A 20,181-nucleotide genomic window follows, 5' to 3' on the forward strand; every position below is an offset into this window, starting at 1 on the left:
TATAACTGTTTCCGGCAAGTCATTGATTTAAAGGGTGAAAAATAAAGGTCCCAGGATTGAACCCGCTTGGGATACCCACAAGAAATGCCCATGCTTTCTGATAATGTGAAATTTAACTGTTATAATTGTGAACAGAACCATGGCAATGTACTGCCTTGTATACCAAATTGATATAGTCCATGATCGACTGTATCGAATGCTTGCTTCAGAATCTGATATAGAAATATTGGGTGACCCTAAAACGAATGACAACCCGAATGACGGAAAACGAATGACAGCATTTCCAGTATGTAAACAGTGGAATGACACCCTTTTCTACATTCAGTTAGTTGAATGACACACTCTGCACTGTAGAACCACTGGAATGACAGCCGCCACTTTATAAAATAAGTGGAATGACAGCATTTTTAATGCTTTGGAACTAGAATGACAGCATTTCTAGTAGGTAAACAGTGGAATGACACCCTTTTCTACATTTAGTTAGTTGAATGACACACTCAGCACTGTAAAACCAGTGGCATGACAGCCGCCACTCTATAAATTAAGTGGAATGACAGCATTTCCAATACTTTGGAACTGGAATGACAGCATTTCCAGTAGGTAAACAGTGGAATGACACCCCTTTCTACATTAAGTTAGTTGAATGACACCCTCTGCACCGTAAAACCATGCCAGTGGAATGACAGCCGCACCATGACAGTGAGTTGTTTACGATCAATATTATTCAATAAAATATATTTAACATGATTGAGTAAGAGCCGTTGCCGTGGAGTAACCTGGCCTAAATCCTGACTGATATCTATTCACAATGTCATTCTCATCTAGATAGCTGTACAGCTGATCATGGACAGCTCTTTCCAATATCTTAGAGACTTCAAGGAGGATATATAGATATTTGTCGGTAGTTACAAACGTAAGTTCCACCCCCTTCTTTAAATAATGGCACAACCCTAGCTCGTTTCCACTCTGCAGGAACCTGTCCTGTAGCTGTAGAGGCAGATTAAACATATATGTCAATGAAGAAGATATACACGGAGCCGCATATTTAAGTAACCGTGCACTGACATTGTCAATACCAGTGGCCTTATATTAGCAATACAGTTTCGACAATTGCCTACAAACGTACTCAGTGGTTATGGGTTATAAGAACACTGAAATCTAATATAATTTTAGACAGTAAAACTCCATAAATATGTTGATAATATATACAATCACTGTATCCATCAAACCATCTCACTAATTCCATTCACATAAATGTATTATTTATTTCTATTAGAAATATAAAGGGTGTTCAGGTCGGTCGGTTGGTTAAAATCTTCTTTTTTCTTTAAAAAATAAATAAATATATGAGCATGTATTGGTGATACTTTCAATTCATAATTGTACTTTTAACAGTCTGAATGACTCAGAAATGACAAAGTGAGAAGGAAACTTTGAATCATGTGTTTTATCACATTTCTAGCAATAAATGATAACTTTCGCTCAGATCCAGACATCGAGACGAGACCACGCACTCGAGTGCGAATCTCACATTGTGATTTGTTTATAATCCTGCCGTAGAGGGCCTCAATTTAAAATACTCCAAATACTCACGCCAGCAGAGAACGAAGAAATGTAGGGTCGGTCGATTTATCAGAAACATAGAATTTAGTAAAGGCCACCCAAATACCATAGAATTCTATTTGAGATTTTCAATAGGTATATCATTTGGCCACTTAATGTCACGGATACCATAGCCATTAAACCACAACTTACAAATATGCTAATAATATACCAAAGATTACCAATGCAAACTGTACTTGTAGGTGATAATTCATTATATTGGTTGTAATATACGCAACTTTATGATAATCCACTACCAAAATAAACATAAACATAAACGTAAACGTTTTAATTTACACACCCCTACATGCTTACCTTTACACTTTCCACTATGCACTATTGTGGTCTGACATTCTCGGCAGCATTTAGAGAAAACAGTGAATACACGGTAGTCTTCATAAAGACAAATTATTTAAAAGTTGGTAGACACATTCTTAAAGATATCATGGCATTCAAATTAAAAATGAATTGATTGATTAATTGGTTGGTTGGTTGGTTGGTCGGTTGGTTGGTTGGTTGATTGATTGATTGATTGATTGATTGATTGAGTGAGTGAGTGAGTGAGTGAGTGAGTGAGTGAGTGAGTGAGTGAGTGAGTGATCGAAGAAAAAAGTATAGCTATGGGTGAAGTTTAGAGTTGGATAACGCCTGATTGAGGCATTATACATACCAAATGAAGTAAGAATTCGTTCGCAGCTAGACTAAAAAATCACTCACAATTTCATTCAAAATCATACTATAGATTATATGTTTTGGTCATGAACAACTACTTCCGTTTGAATTTCTTTTGTTATCTTTTTAAAAGTCTAAAATTCAGTGAAGACCTTGTAGAGTTTGTCCTTTGGCGTGAGTTGGTCTTGTAGAAAATGTCTCACGTTTGTTCATTTCTCCCACTGTATAATTTGTGACTCAGTGACATACTTAAACATGATATATATGTTGGTTATCATATTAAGAATTTCTTTTAATACCATGTATATATTCTTCGAAAAAAAATTATGCATGAACTGCAAAATTATAAAAGAATTTGTAGTTAACATTAAATGTAAATGTTTCCATACCATCCACTCCTTTCTTTTTTTTCAACCAAGCCTTGTCCCGAAATACATTGATACTCTTACCAATACCGTTGCCAGGCAACAAAGGGCATGCACATCAGAATATCTTGAAGATGAATCAATGCGTAAAATGTTAAGGAGCCGTCATTATTTTACGGACTGACGGAGGTCGGGGAATGGGGGTGGGTGGGGTCACTTAAAAAAATCCACACACACATGGGGCGGGTTACTAGCAAAAATTAGGAAGAAAAGGGGGGGGGGGGCTTGCAAAAATATGTTGAGTTCATTTGCTATTCATTACTCTAGAGCAGTTGCTCCGACTGCGGGAGGGGATACCATCTCCTACATCCTCTCTATCGCTGTAGCGCTACTTTATTTTTACCAACACTAAAACAGAGAATTTGTATTCATAATCATATCGTCATTTAGTGTAAACATAGAAATCCGTACTGAGTTCCTGACAGTGTTTTCATTGAAAGCCAATAGCCGGCAAAACTGGACGACTGCAAAGGCATTATCTCCGGCTGGTACAATGTTATGAGAGAGAGGCATTCTCCGAAATTCCCCTCTTAATTATTGATAATTTGAACTTACAAATATGTTGATTAACATTTCATACAATTCGGTATGTGATTTTGTGCTTCGCTGCTGGTAAGTGAGAGAGCGAAGCCAAGTCACAGATAAAGATGACAGTATTGCAAAGTAAAGCTAGGCTGTCATTCCACTATACAGAGTAGAAGTGTCATTCTAGACCATTATATACTTCTTATTATAAATAAGGGGATTATAATAAGGGGTGTGTCATTTCCATTTTTGCAGAGTAAATGGTGTCACTCCACTTATATTATAGAGTAGAAGCTTTCATTCCACTTTCAATTTAGAGATGAGGTAGTGATCAAACTTGAAAGCTTATCAATGACGTCATTCCACGTGTTAAACTTAACATCAGGTGGCAATCCATTTCCTTCACAGAGCAAAGGCTGTCATTCAGCTTAGAATTTATAACACATGTATAGGGACTGTCATTCAATCTTTCAAAGACTAAATGATGTGTCATTCCACCTCATAGACATATTATCGGGTATCATTCCATTTATATTGTAGAGTAGGGGTTATCATTCCATTTATATTGTAGAGTAGGGGTTATCATTCCATTTATATTGTAGAGTAGGGGTTATCATTCCATTTATAATTGTAGAGTAGGGGTTATCATTCCATTTATATTGTAGAGTAGGGGTTATCATTCCATTTATATTGTAGAGTAGGGGTTATCATTCCATTTATATTGTAGAGTATGGGGTTATCATTCCATTTATATTGTAGAGTAGGGGTTATCATTCCATTTATAATTGTAGAGTAGGGGTTATCATTCCATTTATATTGTAGAGTATGGGGTTATCATTCCATTTATATTGTAGAGTAGGGGTTATCATTCCATTTATATTGTAGAGTAGGGGTTATCATTCCATTTATATTGTAGGGTAGGGGTTATCATTCCATTTTCTTTATAGAGTTGAGGTTCAGTTCACTTTTTATTGAAAGTTTAAGGTGTTAATCGAGAGTGGAGAAGCGTTCGACCTGAAAAAACTGTCATTTGTATACATAATGTTTTTATTCGTTTTCTGTTCTAAATCTTCCACTTGTCATTCGTTTTAGTAAAACCCGTGATTTAGCAGGTATGTTCTTTACTTGTTTCGGTGGGGGGGGTGAGTCGGGGGTGGAGTGATATATATAATGGACTGAGTAATATATGACTGAAAGATTCAAAATATATCGATGTTTGTGTGAAGATTGAAGCAATAGGTAGTGAATTCACGTGGTTACGAAGATTGTATCTGTTGTTTTACCAGTTAGCTCCGGGAGAAGAAATGTTGGACAGACAGTCTTACTTGTCTGTGGTGAAACACAATCAGACAGAGGTTAGAATAGAAATGAATGGAATGGACCAAGTCCCAAATTGGAATGGTGTCAGAAACGAGTAGAAGGCAAGTGGCAGGAAGTGGGTAGGGTGGACTATAGGTGAAATTAGTCTTGTAAGTTCTAGGAAGACCCGGATCTACGCTTGGAAGGATGCCGAATAAAAGCCGAGGATAACAGCCTCTGGTGCGCAGCCCCATGGGCATATGCCCTCGACAGCGGCTTTGTTGGCGCAATGCAACCTGTGGTCGCATTTAAATTAGCAGAATGACCCTAGGGAGGGGATGGTGGTGAGATGAGAGAATGAAGAAGACTGAGTAACTGGAGAATGGTTGAATGTATATTGATAGAACACTTAGTATAATAGAATAGAATAGAATAGAATAGAATAGAATAGAATAGAATAGAATAGAATAGAATAGAATAGAATAGAATAGAATAGAATATGTATCTATCTAATATATATGTATCTATTTACACGAAAGTTATTAGAAACGAAAAGTTAAAGATGATATCGGAAAATAGATGACCAAGAGAAACGTAGAGGAGGTCGAGAAAGAGTAGGATAGCCAGAGAGAAAGAACAGAGAACCGAAGATAGAAAAGGAAATTAAAAAGGAGGAAGGAAAGAAAGAAGAAACTTGGGAAAGGTTGAGAAGAAAAGAAAACACTCAGCCACTTGTGCGATATAGTATGAACAGTGGGAATACATTGTTACAGACATGTGATAGAGTTGGAAGTTGATCAATGGACAGACGTCGAAATCTTCAATTACGTGAACTATGGCCTACGCAGGTCAAGGGAACTGTTAACCTTTACAATGTTGCACTCGAGTCTAATGGGCACAGCGGTCCTATCACCACCACCACCCGTCCCATTGTATTCCGGAGGATGTAAAACATACAGTGTACTGTCAAGGCGGCGGATGATACTCTGTGGCCTCATTTTGAGTCATAATATGTTAATTTTAAACACAGACAACTTCAACTAACATATAAACACCTTACGGACCAGACAGTCAACCACTCCCTTCCATAATATTGAACCTGTGGTGTTTGACTATTCGTATACCATCGGCGGATTACTATAATTACAATTACAGACCAAGGTAGGTAACACAGTCTATAGTACTAAAGCAGTATGTCCATTCACATACATTACAGCCTGTATAACTGAACAAACATGACTAATACACATCAACACATACATTTAATTCGTATCCAATGGTATATTTTCAATGAAACATACAGGTTTGAAATGGATATGAGCCATTTACGTTGATAATAATTACTAGTTACAAGTATTAATATGGATTCAACATACCATTAGTAATATCGGGGATAGTGGACATGTATATGTAGAAATACATACACGGATAATCTGAAACGTGATATGAATAATACCTAAACGTCTCATTATTGCTGGAATAATAGAAAGGAAATAGGACATATTCTTACAAAGCAGGATGCTGTTTGCACTGAAAGCAAAATTTCTTCAGTATTTTACCAAAATTTCTTACATATAAATCATGTAGCTCAATCATACACATTACAATGACAGACTAGACACATGCTATGGCTATATTATCGTGTAATGACCCATAACAAAAAGCCAGTCTGGTTAACACATACATAGTAGTGTATTTATTGTTCGTACCACACAGGTGTGTTGTCAGTCGTCAACTTCAAATTATCTACATACCCTTTGTACCGACTGCCGAAAGCTTCACGAATCTGACACCGGGTGTCACAAATCTATTTATTTTTTGGACATGTTAGTTAACATTCCTTATAATAGGTGTGGGCTGTTCGCTTATGTATTGGGTATTTGTTGACCTTTTCGTCAAAGTTCACGATCTGTTTCTTTTCCCTTTGTATCATTCCATTAGTGTCGTCCTCCTGAGCAATGTCTGTGTGTCACAATTGTAACGAAGCGGCATAGTAAGTACAAAATATTTTATTTAGTCACTCCAATTACAACCAAACATTGTTCAATGCTAACAAATACAGATATCAGCGGAAATATCTCTTGATGACACTAATAAGATCCACGCACCCTATCGTAATCTGAACTCGTAACAGAGAAGAGAATTATTAAACCCAATAATATATTCAAGGTTATTGTATAGACGCCAGACAAGGGAGTATAAATTACATGTAATATCGACCTTCAAAGAAGAGCCATTGTAGCATGCATGCGTCTTTACTTACTATCAATTTGACGTATTAGGCTAATCTACATATTGATTTGTTTTAAAATAGAATGTTGATCATTTAAATATAGATTACGTTAATTCATTTCATGATGTAGCATGAAATGTACACCTGGGGTTCTAGCAGTGTAATGTCAATTTTGTTTTCGACTTGCTGACAATAGCTCTATTCAAAGATATTGCGAATGTATGTCTATTATTTATTATAATTATTTCGTTTAACCACCAATTCTTTATTTAGTCGACTCGACTAATGATTAATATATCGATCAACTACATGTATATGCACAATCAATCAATCGATCAGTCAATCAATAAATCAATCAATCAATCAATCAACCAACCAACCAACCACCAACCAACCAACCTATCGACCAACCGACCGACCGACCGACCGACCGACCGACCTACCTACCTACCTACCTACCTACCTACCTACCTACCTACCTACCTACCTACCTACCTACCTACCTACCCATCTATCTATCTATCTATCTATCTATCTATCTATCTATCTATCTATCTATCTATCTATCTATCTATCTATCTATCTATCTATCTATCTATCTATCTATCTATCTATCTATCTATCTATCTATCTATCTATCTATCTATCTATCTATCTATCTATCTATCTATCTATCTATCTATCTATCTATCTATCTATCTATCTATCTATCTATCTATCTATCTATCTATCTATCTATCTATAGACATATAAATAATCAATCACCCACTCGTGCAATTGCTTCTTACGACGTTTGTTACAAACAAGCCAGTGTATTTTCTGCCGACGGAATAAAAAATTACAGGTGCGTCTTGAACATTGCCGTAAAAGGGACTGTGGTTTACGACGATGACAAACAACGATTCTATAATGTATAGCCCCCGGGGTATCGCCGCGCTCCTTCCTTCAGCAATACATAAGTGTGCATCAGACATATCGTGAAACTTGTAAATCTACATCAATATGAACACCTTACATCAGCTATTTTAATATGTTAACATTACCAACGCAGGTTTTAAGTTAACGAATTAAATGGATGTTAAAAACGTTGAGACAGGTTCGCCAACAAGAGTAAAATAATTCATAGAGCAGACACGGTCGTTGACATTAATTTTGTGTACACCGGCCCTATATTGTCTGACCTGAGGAGGAACATTTCCTGTATGTGTTCTCAAAAAACTATTTCCATGTTACGGAAGTTATGCAAACATAATCAATTCAGTATTTGTTGTGTTAGGTTTTGGTTCCGTATGTAATGTCAAACTGAAATTCTTGGCCTCATTTTACAAAATGTAGCTATCCGATCTCACGGTATAGTATGCTAGTAACATATACATGATACTAAGATGCAGTATCAAAAGTATGAGTCATACGAGTCAATCTACACAATATAAACAAACTTATACATCACATGCGGGAGGGCCACAGGGGCGTGTAATATTTCATAGATTGTTGTTTTCCAAGTCTACAGACTAAATATAACAACCTTTTGATTATATATTCCTACATGTAAGGGGAATATTTCTTCGTAGTATAGAGATTGATACATTTGTAGCAGCAATATTCGTACGATATTTTCCTATTAAAGAAAACGGCATTCTAAGCAATAAGAAAACAACAATCTATGAAATATTACACGCCCCTGTGGGCTGCAGGTGGGCTGGCGGACGTGTGTGTGTGTGTGTGTGTGTGTGTGTGTGTGTGTGTGTGTGTGTGTGTAATAGGTGAATGAGTGAATGAATGAGTAACTTGAGAAACAAATTTACCAACCAATCAGTAATGCTGTTAAAAAGCAAGTACTTTCTTTCTGCGGGTTTTAGTAATGTTGACTTGATTAAGACATACATACATACATACATGCATACATACATACATACATACATACATACATACATACATACATACATACATACACACACACACACACACACATACATACATACATACATACATACATACATACATACATACATACATACATACATACATACATACATACATACATACATACACACACACATACACACACAGAGACAGACAGACAGACTGACAAACTGAAGCACTTTAACCTTTGGTAGATTTGAAGCACACATCGTCGATTTTCATTCAACAGCATCCACTTTGGGTTTTGTTGGATACGTGATTCATTGTTGCCCCTCAGCATGTTTTTTGTGGACAAAACAAAGGATAGGCATGCATACAAATATTCACGTGTCGTGTACATGGTTTACGCAGTACACTGGCTCATGACGTAAGTTGGACATTACTCATTAGGATATTTGATGGCGGAAAACATCCCTGCGTACTTTAACCCCAAGCTCAACCCATGCCAAGAACATCGATATTCAGTAATGATATATGTCAGACTTTTTTTACTCCGGGGATTTTTATAAACCTGTTCTCGTTACATGTCTACAAGACACAATCTAACCTTTCTATATATTACTTACAGTGGTATGGTGCTGAATGCTTTAGGCCACAAATGGCATCCCCAATGCTTCGTTTGTAGTCAATGCAAAGAAGAAATGGCGGGAAAGACATTCTATAAAGGAAAAGATGGAAAACCACTTTGTGAAGACGACTACGCGGCATCGAAGTGTCCAACGTGTGCTGGATGTAAAGATAAAATCTATGGGGTAAGTGTTTCGATGATAGCGATGGTACGACATATATCTGATGGTCCGAACTTTTTAGGTTTGCCGATGTTTTTATGATACAAAGTCACGTTGTCTATGATAGAGAACTTGTAAAATAAATACAAAAAAACGGAAGTGAAAGCTGATATTTTCACGTTGTTTTAACAATAAAATGATAGACCGTCAGGTTATATGGTTGTATCCACCGAGCGTCCAGTAATATCCAAGTTGGTTTTATGTTCATCATGGATTCATGTTTATTGGATCTGACAGAATGATCCAAATTTGTTGGTTTGGTAATACGTTGTTGCGCATTTCGAAATAAAACCATTGATGGGAACGAAAGCCTACACATACAGTGCTAGTGAATAGATAGATAGATAGATAGATAGATAGATAGATAGATAGATAGATAGATAGATAGATAGATAGATAGATAGATAGATAGATAGATAGATAGATAGATAGATAGATAGATAGATAGATAGATAGATAGATAGATAGATAGATAGATAGATAACTAATTAAAATAACTAAATGGTATGTACTGATTTTAATTCGCAGGAGGTACTCACTGCTATGAAGATGAAATGGCATGTGAAGTGTTTTGCCTGTACAGAATGTAGAGAACCCTTCGAACAAGGCAGAGTTTACTTAAACCAAGGCAAACCATACTGTCTAAAAGGTAAAGCACACATAAGTATATACATTGTAGACTACGCCGCCGGGGGAGTCCTTATGATCCAATGAGAAGAGCGCCCACAACGGCTGTGTAATACATGTACTAGTAATGCAGTAGATTTTGTCATTGATATATATGTTGCAGCAGATTTATTATACAAAATTTACATATGGAATAATGTTAAACTAAGTATGGATTTGACAAAATAGAAACATTTCGAATATACGTTTTACCGTTTCTTCTTTCGATTTTTTTCACTTTCAATTGGGCAACTAAAAGTTTGGATCACTTTTATTCTGAGGCTTACTAGTATTATGAATTACTTGACATATTTCAACAAATATATGCAGTTGACACAACAATATTTTAGTTTGCCTTACTTCTGAATATACAGTTTTCAGCTTATGTTGTCAATTTTAATTGCCGAAGAAATTTGAAATGTCGAATGTCAGCTGAGACGTAGTATTGATGTGTAAGCTTAGTGAATTGACCCTTGACCCGGCAACGAATGTAGCTAGTAGGTTCAACGAAATGCGAATTCCATTGTACATGATGTATTTTTTAGGAGTAAACTTTTTTTTGTAACAATACATTCGGGTTTTATCAGCTTATCAAAATCATATAACATGAATAATGCTGTATTATTACAGATTATGAGAGAAAATTCCTAGGTGGTAAAAGGAAGCCAGAGACCTGCCAGGGATGTAAAAAAGGCATCGTCAACCGGTGGGTAGATGCTCTAGGTGGAAGTTGGCATCCCGAATGCTTTGTTTGTACGGTAAGTGTATATAGGTGTGTGTGTGTGTGTGTGTGTGTGTGTGTGTGTGTGTGTGTGTGTGTGTGTGTGTGTGTGTGTGTGTGTGTGTGTCTGTCTGTCTGTCTGTCTGTCTGTCTGTCTGTCTGTCTGTCTGTCTGTCTGTCTGTCTGTCTGTCTGTCTGTATGTATGTATGTATGTATGTATGTATGTATGTATGTGTGTGTGTGTGTGTGTTACATGTAAATGATAACTGGAAATAACTATGATATCATCAATGACTCATTGCTTGACAAGATTTTATTAAAGACAAACATTTCTCATTTTATAATAAAGCCAAAACACACGTGTTACGTAGATATTGTTCATTAATTTCCAGGTTTGTCTTTCTTTCTTTCAGCAATGCAGTGTCACGCTTCAGGGAACTTCATTCTTTAAAGAAAATGAGACACCTTACTGTGCCAAATGTGCCCATGAAGCTAACAGACAGTGCACAAGCGTCGAATCCTAAGATGTGATGTGAACATGACAACAGCATGATATGGATAAGACACCCTTCCAAATTACAATATGTCATATGTCATGTATTGTGCAAATATTGTGATCACTGTAATTTTAATAGAATTACCATGAATGGATGAATGGATAAATGAATGTATTAGGAGAGACTACATCAATGCTATATATTACTAACAACGTATAATGTATATGTAGGTCTAGTAGCTTTTATAGAGTCACAGCATTGCCGAAAAGTCTGTCAGTATTATTCAAAATTATATATTCCATGCTTTACGCCGATGGTGGTGGTGGGGAATGGGGGTTGGGGTGAGGTAGAGGTGGGTGTGTCATATTTTACTCTTTGTCGTTGTTTTCAGAACTATGCAGTTTGCTTTAAATACTAGTATTAGGCCTTCTGGCCTTGGATTTCTGGGTACAATATATTCAATTGCCTTAGTACTACATGTACATTGTATATATAATTTTTTTCTGCCGACTGTAATCCCACATACAGATGACGACCACCTGATTTACTTACAAAGCATTTTGATATAAAATAGACATGATATTAGTTAGTCAGTAAGATACGCCTTGACGGGGCGCCCTCAAGCATCAGCCCACTCAGGGTTGAGCATTATGACGTATCCTACAGTCTCGATGTATATATAAGCATGTCAGATACTCGTAGTTTACTTTATATATAATAGTGTATATGATGTGTACAAATGTAATAATTGTTTGCAAAAAAAGAGGGGAGTGGAGAGAGGTGATTTCAAGTAAGGCCAAATAAAAAAAGTTGTTTGGTTCCGGTTACCCGACCCCACCTAGTTTTTCACGCCGACCCTAAGCTTTTTTTTAAATACATATTCAAGAACAAAATCAGAAAATCGCGAAAATTGTGAAGTCTCACAAGAAATAGTGGATGCGGAAACTGACATCAACTGAAAAAGACAATGTAAAACTGTTCTTAATAAATAAATTTGTTTGTTCCACCTAACGTCTTGTTGTACAAGTTGGGTCACATAGTTTCATCTTACTATCACTACTACATCTCTCTCTCCCTCCCTCCCTCCTCTCTCTCTCTCTCTCTCTCTCTCTCTCTCTCTCTCTCTCTCTCTCTCTCTCTCTCTCTCTCTCTCTCTCTCTCTCTCTCTCTCTCTCTCTCTATATATATATATATATATATACGTACTTACCTTCGAAATCGAAATAATAAAAGAAATGTCAAAATTACCATGATGCTCAAGTTTGGTAAATCATGGAAAGTGTTGGTATGTGTATGTGAAAAGGCTAGCGCTATCATCGACAAAAAAAAATAATGTAAAATTAGTCTTTAAAGACAGACTGCAATTTTAGGTGTAGTATAGATATGGAAGTCAAATACAGAGATAAGTATTAAAATGTGGTACTGATACTTGTAGTCGTCCACGAAAACTCTGAAACCATATACAAATTTTCTCTGAATCTCCGTGTGAGGGCGCAATTTTCAAAAGTTGCGGCAACCACTACTTGGGGATGAGGGACATGCCCCGCGTCATATTTTAGTAAAAAGAAATTGAGACATCAAATCTAAAACTAGAATGCTAATTTTTAAACAAATTAATACTCACTTTAATTTTTTTCAAATGTACCGCGTGATCAACGACTTTCGTTTTCAAAATTGTCTTGTTTCGCATTTTCGGCGGCCGTTTTTGACGGGGGAAAGTTGGAGGCATTGATTAAAAACTCTGTTAGAATGGATTCCTAATCATCACAGATAACAGTGTGTTGTGAAAGAGAAATTACTTTCATTTGACCTCAGAGATTGGACAAATACCTGAATGTCATGGATGTGTAGGCGTGTGGCAATATTAATGCTAGTATTCTCAGTAAAAATGTATTGTGTGTTTTTTGTTATTTTGTTTTTTTTAAACAACATTTAATGTAAGTGATTATCTAAATAAGCAAGGCAATTCTTCCCCGTTGAGAAAAGTATTTAAATGACAAAACATCTAATAAATATATAAAGAAACATATACATAATTACATTTATCTAACCTAACGTTTATTGTATAAAACATATTAACTACTATTACTCTAGTTTATACATTTATGAGTTTGTTCTGGCACCAAACACTGTCACAGATGAATGTTGTTTTGAGATGCAATAAAGATTCTACTCTATTCTATATATTCTGGTTTATACATTCAACTACACTGGCCATTATATTTCAACCAACAGTGATTAGTATTAAAGGCTATACCAAAGGGCATGTTGATACAAGTATTGAGTGTGTGGAAGTATTGAGTGTGTGGAAGTAAGAGTGTAAAAAAATGAAGCAACAAACCCTTTTCCCACTTAGGGTGTTTGGGAATCATTTTAACGACTAGACTGTGGACGGTCGCGTGACTTCTTGTCAGTATGTACGTGACGTCAGGGAGGGCGGTACGTCGGCAGACAACTTGTCTGTGAAACATCGAAAGTACTCTCGGGGTAGAGTTGACTTCTCAGACAGAGCTCAGAGGGCGCAGAGCCTACAGAGCTCAGGGGGCGCAGAGCCTACCCTTTGTATTCATATTACTACATACTACTACATACTGGCTTTGTATTCATAGCACTACATACTACTACATACAGGCGTTGTATTCATAGCACTACATACTACTACATACTGGCTTTGTATTCATAGCACTACATACTACTACATACAGGCGTTGTATTCATAGCACTACATACTACTACATACTGGCTTTGTATTCATAGCACTACATACTACTACATACTGGCTTTGTATTCATAGCACTACATACTACTACATACTGGCTTTGTATTCATATTACTACATACTACTACATACTGGCTTTGTATTCATAGCACTACATATTATGTAGTGTAGTAGTATGATACTACTGCATACTGGCTTTGTATTCATAGCACTACATACTACTACATACTGGCTTTGTATTCATAGCACTACATACTACTACACGGCCCCTATACATGTTACAACATACTAGTTAGGGACCGGACAGAATTTACGACAGGGGGGGGGGCCTGGGGAGAAATTATCTCTGACTTGGTTTTTTTCCTGGCCCCCCCATCCACTGTGACCAAAATTTCACAGCCCCCCCTTTCAAAAGTATAAAAATTTCATGGCCCCCCCCCCAAAAAAAAAAAAAAAAGAAAAGAAAAAAAGTGCACAATATCCTGCCCCCTACAATAACTAAAAAGAGTACAAATTGTTTTGTTACTGTAGCACAACTGTAATATTTCTTTTGGTACTACTATTATGTTACTATTTCAGCCCAAACAACTTAGTAGTTGTAGAGGAAGTTTTTTAGAAAACAAAACAAAATAAAACATGTTGACCATACATGTAATCATACACATGTGGTATAATCTTGTTTATTTCCCAACTAGACACCATAAGTAGTCATCACTTAATACCAAAGCATTTGATGTGGTGGTTTTAACTGTCATTCACTGATACATACACAGAAACACAGACACAGAGTAAACACACATTCACATGCGTGATTTGTGAAAAACTGTAGTGGGGACATTTGTGGGGAGTATCTAAGGACATCACATCACCTACATAGTGTATTCAAATATCTATTTATACTCATAACACAATAACTATCTAATGTCAGACATTTGTGATGTCATGAAGTGCTAGCAAACTAAGGATTTTATGCACACTGAGGTCTGACAAATATAGCTTTCACTTTCCTACACCAAATGCATTACCAATACACATGTAAATGTAAGACATTTGTGACTTCATGAAAGTGCAAAGAAATTCAGAATGTTGTGGAATACTTAGATGTAATCAATATGCTTCAGTTCCAAAACCATACATATTTAAACCTATAGTGTCAGGCAAGAGAAAAGAACAATTAGTCAAGCAAAAAGACTGTTGTTAATTGTTTTTAGTGAGCAACTTGTGGATAAGGTTGTAGGAAAATACGGCCAGAAGGCAACTACCAAAGTTAGTGCAAAGTCACTGATGAAAAAACATTTAACACCACGCAGACATCTAAATACTTTACAATATTTAGTACAGATAGATGAATTTGATGATGCTGAGGAGGGAAATAGTTTAATTTCACTGGTTTTAGATAGAAAGAAAGACAAGTCTTGCCTCACATCTTCAGACTCTAGTGAGTCTGAGAGTGAAACTCAAGAATAGTGTCAAGGAAAGAAATAAAACACCAATCTTAATTAAGCTGGCCAGACGTTTTTGTATTTACATTTTTCACCAAAAGGTCACTTTTTAATCACATAAATTACAGGTCCTATGCTAGGATATTACCATATATATATATATATATATATATATATATATATATATATATATATATATATATATATATATATATATATATATATATATATATATATATATATATATATATATATATATATATATATATATATATATGTTGAGGGTAGAAGAAAATCAAGTCGGGTTTTTCGTCTCTACAAGCCTGTTTCGTGAGTAAATCACTCGTCAGGAGATGGTGATGTACATCAACATCTCCTGACGAGTGATTTACTCACGAAACAGGCTTGTAGAGACGAAAAACCCGACTTGATTTTCTTCTACCCTCAACATATACTCCGCTCTGCGTGCAGACGTATCGAGCACTGTGCTACGGACAAATCTTACCACTGACTTCCTATATATATATATATATATATATATATATATATATATATATATATATATATATATATATATATACATATGTATCCTTGATGGTAATTACACACTGAACCTGTTTCCACAGTGCTAAAATGTATGTATGTATGTATGTATGTATGTATGTATGTATGTATGTATGTATGTATGTATGTATGTATGTATGTATGTATGTATGTATGTATGTATGTATGTATGTATACATATGTGTGTGTGTAAGTGTGTGTGTGTGTGTGTGTGAACAACTTGGAGTATACATGTATAAGAGTAATTCAGGGTGTATCAAATTAATCTTGAGTAGTGTTTTTATGCTTCACTAAATAGTACATACAAACGTACACACTTCCATTTAATACATAAATGAAAGTGTAGACATTCAATATTAAAGGCGATATCAAGTGCTATCTCATGCAATGCTAAATTTTCTAACATATTAATTTTTTTCAATGATAAAATATTTCGCGGCCCCCCCTTTCAAACCATGAGAATTTTCATGGCCCCCCCTTCAAGCCTCCCATTTTTTTCATGGCCCCCCCAATTTCTCCCCAGGCCCCCCCTCCGTAAATTCTGTCCGGTCCCTTATGTACTACTGTGAGCTGTGCTGACAGTGTTGTGCCGGGTGACTGACCATATGACTGACGCCCTCAACGATGACCAAGGACTGAAATACAAAAAAAATACGAAATCAGAACGAACAAGCAGCTAATACAATAGAAGTACGTCTTTAGACGTCCCTCGTGGTCTTGACTTAGCGACCACCTACGAGTTGGGGCTCATAGCCGGATCTTCTACATCTGGACCAAGATATTATCAAGATTGTACCTACCTAACCATACTAACAGCAATTACTTTCAGGTAAGACTACTTTCGTTGTTATTAAGGAAAACACAAAACTGAAGTGATGTCCGCGTCCGAGCCGGAGTGAATTTTTCCCCTGTAGTGTAGTAGTCGAACTACTGCCATAGACGTGACAATGACAGGCGAAAGTTTGTTTAAACAGACTTGTAGCGAGTTTTGAAGATGGGTTGGCTACTTAATATGTTTAGTTTCAAGTGCATGTTTGAATTTGTGCTTGAGTATAAAACTCCTACTGGTTGTTGCAAAGTGTTTCACAGAAAAATGATGTTATTTTGGTAGCGTGGTTGCGAGACCACCGAATACTACCGAAATTTCGCGCTAAAAATTACAATTAGCGTTATAGGCTTATAGCCCAATGAATTTTTACTAAATTTTGATAAACTCCCCACTTGTTCGAACCAAAAGTCCCCGCCCAAACGAGTAGGTTTTGAAAAGAAATTCACGGACTTCATTGAGCAGTTGCCCATCTTTTAAATTTCCCGCCCATGTGGTGTGAACAAAAGGCCATGGCGATCTTTGCTACCTTTTGATAGTGCTCCGAGCTGCTACCTACTCCAACTCGTCCAATTCACCCTTTCACCTGTTTAATTAAATTTGAAATTCTATTTATGGTATTTTCTGCAGTTACAGCAAAATTCGTTGTAATTTTGACTGTTTAAAGCAAATTCAGAAGCTTTCCTTTGTTCAGTACAAAACATTCTTTGAATAAATTAGCACAGAGTGAATAAATTAAATACTCAGTTCCCAGTTGATGCAGCTTTCAATAGCATTTTTGCTCATTCGCTTGCCCAAAATTCATTATTATCCCCAAGTTTACCTATTACAATTATTTGCCTGTGTTTACTTACACTTTGAAACCAAATACTGGTAAATTACTAAATAAAAATATTTTCCCTTCTCAAAAAATAATTAGTAAATTTATTCAATTCTAGAAAATAGTATACCATTTTACTTTGACTCATTATTTTGTATTTTTTGGGAATTTGGCATCCTACTGCTGCCACATCGGATAGGGAGAGTGTGAAGGAAGGTTAGGGTAGGTACAATAATATCAGGCCATGTCAATCAAGTTTCTGCTGACAACCATGTACTGAATTAATTGTCAGGTGTGATGTGAGGAGAGAAGTCAAAGTGGGTCTCACAGGAGTAGAACAGGAACAGTTGGTATGCTGTTGTTGAGATGTTGATCTCATTCCCGACAATATATTGGGAGTGTATCCATCTAGTGTTTGGGTGTTAAAGTTCTTGCTGTTGTGTAAACTCAGTCAGTGAGATCCAATCACTGGTATTGATTAATGCACTGCAAATTTAACACATTCTATACAGTGCTAGTAGTTGGGAAATATCCAATACCATTCAAAATGTCAACATGGTGGCAGCGGTGGGATTAAGTCCTTTAAACCATTGATTCTGGGACTAGTGTCAGCACATAAACCATGTTTTTGAAATATGTTAACAGGGCGAAGGTCAATAGTAATAGAAGGGATGGGGGATATTTTACATAACAACCTGGGCCTGACCCCCCCCCCCCATTTACTGATGGCGCCCTTAACTATGTATATCAGTGGGGTTTTAGGGTTGTCGTTGGCTGAGCACCTCTTACCTCTGCAGTCTGGGTTCGAACCTGCCAGGTGACGGCTGTGTTTGATTAAATTTACCATGCTGTATTAAAGTAAGGAGAGTGTCGTTCAGTTTGAAATGTCTGACCCAAATCACTCCAAACTGCATATTATTCTTCATCAAGAAGTAAAGGATTTAGGAATGCAAAAACCCCAACAGTTATTGAGTATCAAGCAGTGATAATTGTATATGTCAATAACTTCTATATATATAAGAATTTGTCATTGAATACTTAATATTCCACATTTAATGTTAATCTTTTAATTTTTTGTCCTTTCAGGTAAAAGGACATGGATGGCACTGGTCAATGAATGAAAATCAATCGAGAAATTTCAGTAACCTGTAAGCTGATGAAGATTTGAGACAACCAAGATAAGTTCAACTAATTGTTATATTTGGATTTCTCAACCATTAAAGCTTTGCTGTTGTCAGATTGCACATACACAAAATTGATTTAAGCTCACTAGATGTTAGAATTATCTAATGATAATGTTTATCAACTGGAGTTATGCCTGTTCAGGTCAGATACTAGTAACTTTCAAGTTAAAATATGGAAGCTGACAGCTCTTAAGTTGTACAGTATTTTTCAAATTCTCTTACAATAATTTGCTATAAAAGCACACAGTGGAACACTGGGTAAATATGTCCATACAAATCTATGAAAACTAAAAACCAATAGACGGTGTTTAAATTTCATATTTGGATATTGTTGATATGTATATATTATTCAGGTCGGTTTGCATGTTGCAACACCTGGATGACTGCATGCAATAAAAGAAATTTCCACAACATGTGGTAGATTCACCCATCCTCTGTGCTTTGCATTTTGATCGATAGCTTTTACCTTTCCTTGCAAAATCGAATTCATTGAGAATAAATGAACATGCAATTGGCTAGAAAGGCACAGTGAAATGAATATGAATTTCACCAGTCATGTAGCATATTATTTTGAGTGTCAGATGAAAGTTAATGACATGAACATAGAGACAGATATACATTGGATGTAGGGCATTATTGGGACAATACTTTGATAGTTGCCATAGAAGATATCGGAATAAGAAGACATATGACCAACTCTTTCACACTGAATCGTGCCACAGCACTTGTAAAACCTTCCACAACTTTACTAGTATTGTCAAACCCTCATTTTTTATGGCACAGCCTGAATGACAACATATATTATTTAATGCATCAGATATTGATCACATTGGGTAAACCTTTTTTGATGCAAGTGTACAGGAGAACCAAACATCATGAAGTCCAGTAAGAAATTGTAATACATTCTGTTTTATTAATAAGTTCTGGCAGACAAATAGTTTATATAAACACATCACCCTCTGGTTTGTATTGTTGGTTGGTTGATGAGTTGTTTATTTCGTTTATTAGTTGGATTTGTCATCATTTGGTTGGTTGGTTTGTCGGTTGGTTGGTTGATATTTTTTTTATCTTGATTGGTTTGTTGTCTGCGTTAGTTGGTTGTCTGTTGTTTAAGTTATTTATTATCTTGTTTATAGTTGTTTGGTAAGTTGGTTGGTCCTTTGAGTTTGTTGGTTGGTTTGTTGGTTAGTCGGTTTGCTTGTCAAGTTCATTTATTTGTTGGTTGATTTTGTGGGTCACAAATATTGTTGTACATCAATGATGCATTGAATTGG

At 36.1% G+C, this 20,181-nt stretch overlaps 1 protein-coding gene across 2 annotated transcripts; it reads left to right on the plus strand.

Moving 5' to 3' along the window:
* Positions 1-5,091: 5,091 nt before the first annotated feature.
* On the plus strand, positions 5,092-12,358 carry LOC144451862 (PDZ and LIM domain protein 7-like). 2 transcript variants are annotated; one of them, XM_078142807.1, is made up of 6 exons: positions 5,092-5,684; positions 6,465-6,516; positions 9,248-9,431; positions 9,996-10,116; positions 10,764-10,891; positions 11,269-12,358. In XM_078142807.1, exons 2-6 carry the CDS (start codon positions 6,482-6,484, stop codon positions 11,377-11,379), a joined length of 579 nt encoding a protein of 192 aa, XP_077998933.1. In that variant the 5' UTR covers positions 5,092-5,684; positions 6,465-6,481; the 3' UTR covers positions 11,380-12,358. The 2 variants fall into 2 exon arrangements, with proteins under 2 accessions (XP_077998933.1, XP_077999004.1); XM_078142878.1 differs by lacking the exons at positions 5,092-5,684; positions 6,465-6,516 and adding an exon at positions 9,075-9,143.
* The last annotated feature ends 7,823 nt before the right edge of the window (positions 12,359-20,181 follow it).

This window comes from Glandiceps talaboti, chromosome 1, assembly GCF_964340395.1.
Source record: "Glandiceps talaboti chromosome 1, keGlaTala1.1, whole genome shotgun sequence".
NCBI lineage: Eukaryota > Metazoa > Hemichordata > Enteropneusta > Spengelidae > Glandiceps > Glandiceps talaboti.